General features: G+C 40.9%; 1 protein-coding gene across 2 annotated transcripts in view; it reads left to right on the top strand.

The window, feature by feature from the left end:
• Positions 1-426: 426 nt before the first annotated feature.
• Positions 427-6,615, top strand: part of LOC118372135 (rho guanine nucleotide exchange factor 6-like) — a 28,449-nt gene continuing 22,260 nt past the window's right edge. For both annotated transcript variants that reach the window (XM_052488320.1, XM_052488319.1), the window contains exons 1-2: positions 427-716; positions 4,032-4,115. In XM_052488320.1, coding sequence (XP_052344280.1) covers positions 552-716; positions 4,032-4,115 — 249 coding nt within the window. In that variant the 5' untranslated portion in view covers positions 427-551. The remainder of the gene's footprint in view (positions 717-4,031; positions 4,116-6,615) is intronic.

Raw genomic sequence — 6,615 nt, 5'->3', positions numbered from 1 at the left:
TTGTTTGGTGTCGTTTAGATTTGTTTGCTGTTCAGGACTGTCTGCAAATGACAATGGTTAGCCACTAAGTGGTTGATTTTTATATGGTGCCCAAAAGCAAAATAACTTAATTCCTGGAGTTTTGGGAGTCGATGATGTTAGACTAGAATGTAATGCAGATTTCGTTCTGTTTGCTGAGGCACAATTGTGGTCGCTACTTTCTACAGCATTCTGTTGAATATGGAATGTGTCCCTTCAGATAACATTATTTCTCTGTTTCCTGATGTTATGTCAGTGGAATTGGAGGCACAAAGCATTCAACCATAGCTCAGAATTCACCTACAGTGTCTCAGGTGTGGAAGGGCGAAAGGTTATTGCATAGGATGGAAACCACCATCAATATATGTATTGCTACAGTGCTTGTTATTAACCAGTAGGGGAACCCAGTACTAGTACAAACGGCGTTTTTAACAAGCAGAAGTGTTACACGGATGTGGGTAACATTTTGATACGGAGTTGTGTAATTTGGCGCCTTCGGTGGGGATGCATAATAAGGAGGGTTAATTGGAACCATGAACCCAGAGGAGCAGACCGTAACGTGGCTGATATCATTAGGGGTGCTTAATTCACCCAAGAAAAACATAGCTGACCCAGAAGAATTTCTGAAAACATCTCTGAAAGATGGGGTCGTCTTGTGCAAACTCATGGAGCGGCTCGTGCCCGGCACTGTTCCAAAGGTAAGCAGAACATTGTTACTGCAATGTTATCCGTGCAACATTCTAACGGTGATAACGGAGAAAAATAATATTTACAAAGTCAACAACTTGAACCGTGAGAAAACACTGGCGACGTCAGTGGAGGGATTGCTTGAATCGCAAGGGAGGGGTTGTTTGAATAAATTACCAATCCCTGCTGAAGTAATGTAACTTCAATAGTCTAATTAAACCAGGGGCGAATACATTAATATGCTAATTTAAGATGAGAAATGAATCAATAATGTAAAAGAGTGCTGAACTCCTATGGGTTTGCATGCATTGCTGACTTCCTGTCAAGTGAAAAGTGTTTCCGCATTCTGAAAATGACGAAAGATGTTCCAAAACGCATATAATTATGTAACCAAAGATGCTTCTATTCAGGTTAATGCACATTATACTACGCAAAACCTGTGCATTTTTAGCAGGTAAATTCTTTTTACATTTCGGGAACCAAACAGGAATGTATTTTGTACAGATCAGCTGAATCACATGTAGAACAAGGAACACAGCCTACTTGGTTAATTTAACAGGCTACATTAGGCGGAAGGCATTCGTGTAACTTAATTGTAGGCTATCCAATTCAAATCTGATGATTGTCACTGACTAGAAAAAAATGTTTTGCACTGCATTTTCGATTATACTGAGCCGAGGGGGCACCGGTCTATGGCCCGTGACGTGAACAGGGAAAAACGGTGGAGGAGGAGCGCCTTTCTCAAATCGAACTGCAATCAAACCAAATCAATCTGCGCCGCTCGGTCCTATTGTCAATAAGGCAGCGTGGTGAATGGTCCAGAAACATAACATAAAAGCAATCACTTTTAGATGCGAAAAGAATCTTACTCATTACACCGCGAGCTTAATTAGATCACTTTTGTTTGGTGCCGATTTCGCCGTGGGATTTGACCCGGACACCTAGCTCTCGCCAGTGAAAGAACACCCCTGCCCGGACCAGATTGGTAATGTACTTTTATAATCTCCCGGCACAAACAGAAGTGGACTGGCCACCCCTCAGAGCCTGGTTCCTCTCTCAAATCAAATTGTATTGGTCAGGTACACGTGTTTCGCAGATGTTAATGCGGGGTGTAGCGAAATGCTTGTGTTTCTAGTCCCAACAGTGCAGTAATATCTAACAAGTAATATGTACCAATTTCACAACAATACACACAAATCTAAAGGAATGGAATTAAGAATATTTACATATTTGGACGAGCAATGTCAGTGTTGCATAGACTAAGACAATTGAATAGAATACTGTATATACATATGAGATGAGTAATGCAAAATATGTAAACATTATTAAAGTGACTAGTGTTCCATTATTGAAGTGGCCAGTGATTTCAAGTCTATGTATATAGGGCAGCAGCCTCTAATGTGCTAGCGGTGGCTATTTGACAGTCTGATGGCCTTGAGATAGAAGCTGTTTTTCAGTGTCTTGTTTACCAGCTTCGATGCACCTGTACTGTCCTTGATTATTTTTTTGGCCTTCCTGTGACATCGGGTGCTGTATGTGTCCTGGAGGGCAGGTAGTTTGCCCCCGGCAATGCGTTGGGCAGACCGCCCCACCCTCTGGAGAGCACTGCCGTTGTGGGCGGTGCAGTTGTCATACCATACAATCCGACAGGATGCTCTCAATTGTGCATCTGTAAAAGTTTGAGGGTTTTAGGTGCCAAGCCGAATTTCTTCAGCCTCCTGAGGTTGAAGAGGCACTATTGCTGTGTGGGTGGACCATTTCAGTTTGTCAGTGGTGTGTACGCCGAGGAACTTGAAGCCTTCCACTTCTCCACTGTGGTCCCGATGATATGGATAGGGGGATGCTCCCTCTGCTGTTTTCTGAAATCCACAATCAGCTCCTTTGTTTTGTTGACATTGGGTGAGAGGTAATTTTGCTGGCACCACACTCACAGGGCCCTCACCGCCTCGCTGTAGGCTATCTCGTCATTGTTGGTAATCAGACCTGTTGTTTTGTCTGCAAACTTGATGATTGAGTCGGAGATGTGCATGGCCACACAGTCATGGGTGAACAGGGAGTACAGGAGTGGGCTGAGCACACACCCTTGTGGGGTCCCAGTGTTGAGGATCAGTGAAGTGGAGGTGTTGTTTCCTACCTTCACCACCTGGGGGTGGCCTGTCAGGAAGTCAAGGACCCAGTTGCACAGGGCGGAGTTCAGACTCAGGGCTTTTATGTTTCTTCTTAGGTTCATGTCCTTCAAGGGAGTTTTTCTTAGCCACCGTGCTCCTACATATGCATTGCTTGCTGATTGGGGTTTTAGGCTGGGATTCTGTATAGCACTTTGTGACATCTGTTGATGTAAAAAAAAAAAAAGGGCTTTATACATACATTTGATTTGATTGATGGTTTCCACTATTTACCACAGCCACAAAGTAAAAGTGGTTGATATCGAAAAAAGAAAAAAAATCAAAACCATAAATATGCTTTTTGGTATTTATTTAATGTCAGGGTTGGGCATAAGGTTATCTGTGTGGTTAAGGTTAGGTTTAAAATCACATTTTAAGAAAATCAATTGTAGAAATAGGCGGGGTTTATGACTTTGTGTCTGTGGTAACTAGGGACGGCCCAAATTAATCGAATTCCCCTCATTTGAGGAATAATCGAGGGGAAGAGGCGAAGCAACAGGTATAATGGGCCCAAAATCTGTCTTCCCCAGCAGGTGTTTTTTTCCCTTCGCTTATCAAGTGAGGAGTTTTTGTATGGAGGTCAATGAGTGTCGAAGTTGGTCAATAAAAACATGAATTGCTTATTTGCTACGGTCGAAAAGTCAGAACTCTAGGAAGATGCCTGAATTTCCGTCTTGGAATTCCATCTTTTGTAAATGTTTAACTGTTATTTTTCTATTGTTTATTTCCCGTTTGTTTATTATCTATTTCACTTGCTTTGGCAACGTAAACACATGTTTCCCATGCCAATGAAGCCCCTGACATTGAAATTGAAGTTGACTGTTCCAAACCATTTTTCCCCGATCAGAACTCGTTTTTTTTCAGTTCCCAGTTGTCTAGAACGCACGGAAGTTGGATTTAAAGATTTCCGAGTTTCCAGTTATCAAGAAATCGACACAATATTCCCGAAAGAGAGACTTAGGAAGAGTCCACCATTACTTTGTTAAACTGTAAAATATCAACATTCGAAAGGATACAGTGGATTGTGAATTTGTTTATTTCCCCCACCTTGAGTTGTCATTTGCGTCAACGCCTGTAATAGTAAACCAAAAAAATAATTAAATATATATTTATCTCCAAAATAGGCTATGTTTTTATACATTTATTTGATGTCTGTTTTAGTACTGTCAGGAACCGAGGAACGAAGCCGAATGCATCGCCAATATCAAGGAGTTTCTGAGAGGATGCACATCCTTAAAAGTAGAGGTAAGTGATTTCAAAGAGCTTGGTTGGTAGTGGTTTCACCTCTTCTATATTGACATGTTTTGTTTTATGATCATGTGTTTGTTGTTGTTGGACATTTAGATTTGAGTTCCTTGCTGAATTCTTGTTTCTAGCTTTAGTAAACATTTACAGACAACCAACAATAATATATTGCCATAATGGTTTGCTTATTTGAGGACTGGTCTCTCCATGATGTACATAACTGTCAGCTGAGCAATTCCAAGTGGTGATTGGAAAATAATACTGCATAATTGTGGCAATAGAGTCAACTCAGGTTTCTGTCAACAAAAGCTTAACTTTCCTACAATTGTTTTGCTGTGACTTCAGCATAGATTTGTTTTCCTCTGCAGGCAGTATTTTTGTGACATGTCTCTTGATTGCCATGTGGAGTGGGTTGCCCTTTTAAGCAAGCATGCTGTTAGTCACTCCGACAGAACACACAGACAGATGGGTTTGTTGATGGGTCTCAACTAATACTGCTCGTCTTAAATAATGCCGCGTTCAAGTGCAAGTCGGAACTAGTAAACTCTAAAATGTTTGACTGGTTGAACGTGGCACATGTTAAGTACAAACTGTAAGCAATACGGACATTTCTGAGTTTCCTAGTTCTGACTGGCACTTAAACACGGCATAAGGCTGGCTCCACTATCTACTACTGCTTGAGCAGTGTACATTGAGCAGCATGCATCACATTGCAATAGGAAACCTAGCTGTTCTCCCTACCTTTTCTGCAAGTGAAAATTACCCCCCCCTTCAGCCATGTGACATTGATATTTACAGTGCATTCGGAAAGTATTCAGACCCCTTGACTTTTTCCACATGTTGTTACATTATAGCCTCTAAAATAGTTTATATTTTTTTATTATCAATCTACACACAATACCCCATAATGACAAAGCAAATTCAGGTTTTTACATTTTTTAAATCTAATTTATAAAAAAACAATTAAAACAGAAATACCGTATTTACAGTTGAAGTCGGGAGGTTACATACACCTTAGCCAATTCCTGACATTTAATCCTAGTAAAAATGCCCTGTCTTCAGTCAGTTCGGATCACCATTTTATTTTAAGAATGTGAAATATCAGAATAATAGTTGAGAGAATTATTTCTTTCAGCTTTTATTTCTTTCATCACATTCCCAGTGGGTCAGAAGTTTACTTACGCTCAATTAGTATTTGGTAGCATTGCCTTTAAATTGTTTTAACTTGGGTCAAATGTTTAGGGTTGCCTTCCACAAGCTTCCCACAATGTTGGGTGAATTTTGGACCATTCTTCCTGACAGAGCTGGTGTAACTGAGTCAGATTTGTAAGCCTCCTTGCTCGCACACGCTTTTTCAGTTCTGCCCACACATTTTCTATAGGATTGAGTTCAGGGCTTTGTGATGGCCACTCCAATACCTTGACTTTGTTGTCCTTAAGCCATTTTGCCACAACTTTGGAAGTATGCTTGGGCTCATTGTCCATTTGAGAGACCTATTTGCGACCAAGCTTTAACTGATGTCATGAGATGTTGCTTCAATATATCCACATAATTTTCCACCCTCATGATGTCATCTATTTTGTGAAGTGCACTAGTCCCTCCTGCAGCAAAGCACCCCCACAACATGATGCTGCCACCCCCGTGCTTCACGGTTGGGATGGTGTTCTTTGGCTTGCAAGCCTCCCCCTTTTTCCTCCAAACATAACAATGGTCATTATGGCCAAACAGTTCTATTTTTGTTTCATCAGACCAGAGGACATTTCTCTAAAAAGTATGATCGTTGTCCTCCTGTGCAGTTGCAAAACGTAGTCTGGCTTTTTTATGGCGGTTTTGGCTTCCTCCTTGCTGAGTGGCCTTTCAGGTTATGTCAATATAGGACTAGTTTTTACTGTGGATATAGATACTTTTGTACCAGTTTCCTCCAGCATCTTTGCTGCTGTTCTGGGATTGATTTGCACTTTTTTGCACCAAAGTACGTTCATCTGTAGGAGACAGAACGTGTCTCTTTCTTGAGCATTATGACGGCTGCGTGGTCCCATGATGTACTATTGTTTGTACAGATGTACGTGGTACCTTCTGGCATTTGGAAATTGCTCTCAAGGATGAACCAGACTTGTGGAGGTCTACAATATATTTTCTGAGGTCTTGGCTGATTTCTTTTGATTTTCCCATGATGCCAAGCAAAGAGTCACTGACTTTGAAGGTAGGCCTTGAAATACATCCATAGGTACACCTCCAATTGACTCAAATTATGTCAATTAGCCTATCAGAAGCTTCTAAAGCCATGACATAATTTTCTGGAATTTTCCAAGCTGTTTAAAGGCACAGTCAACTTAGTGTATGTAAACTTCTGACCCACTGGAATTGTGATACAGTGAATTGTAAGTGAAATAATCTGTCTGTAAACAATTGTTGGAAAACTGACTTGTGTCATGCACAAAGTAGTTGTCCGAAATGACTTTCCAAACCTATAGTTTGTAAACAAGAAATGTGTGGAGTG

Source organism: Oncorhynchus keta, chromosome 30 (genome assembly GCF_023373465.1).
Source record: "Oncorhynchus keta strain PuntledgeMale-10-30-2019 chromosome 30, Oket_V2, whole genome shotgun sequence".
Taxonomy (NCBI): Eukaryota; Metazoa; Chordata; class Actinopteri; order Salmoniformes; family Salmonidae; genus Oncorhynchus; species Oncorhynchus keta.
Note: the sequence above shows the minus strand (reverse complement) of the source record. Positions and strands in the feature narration are given on the sequence as shown.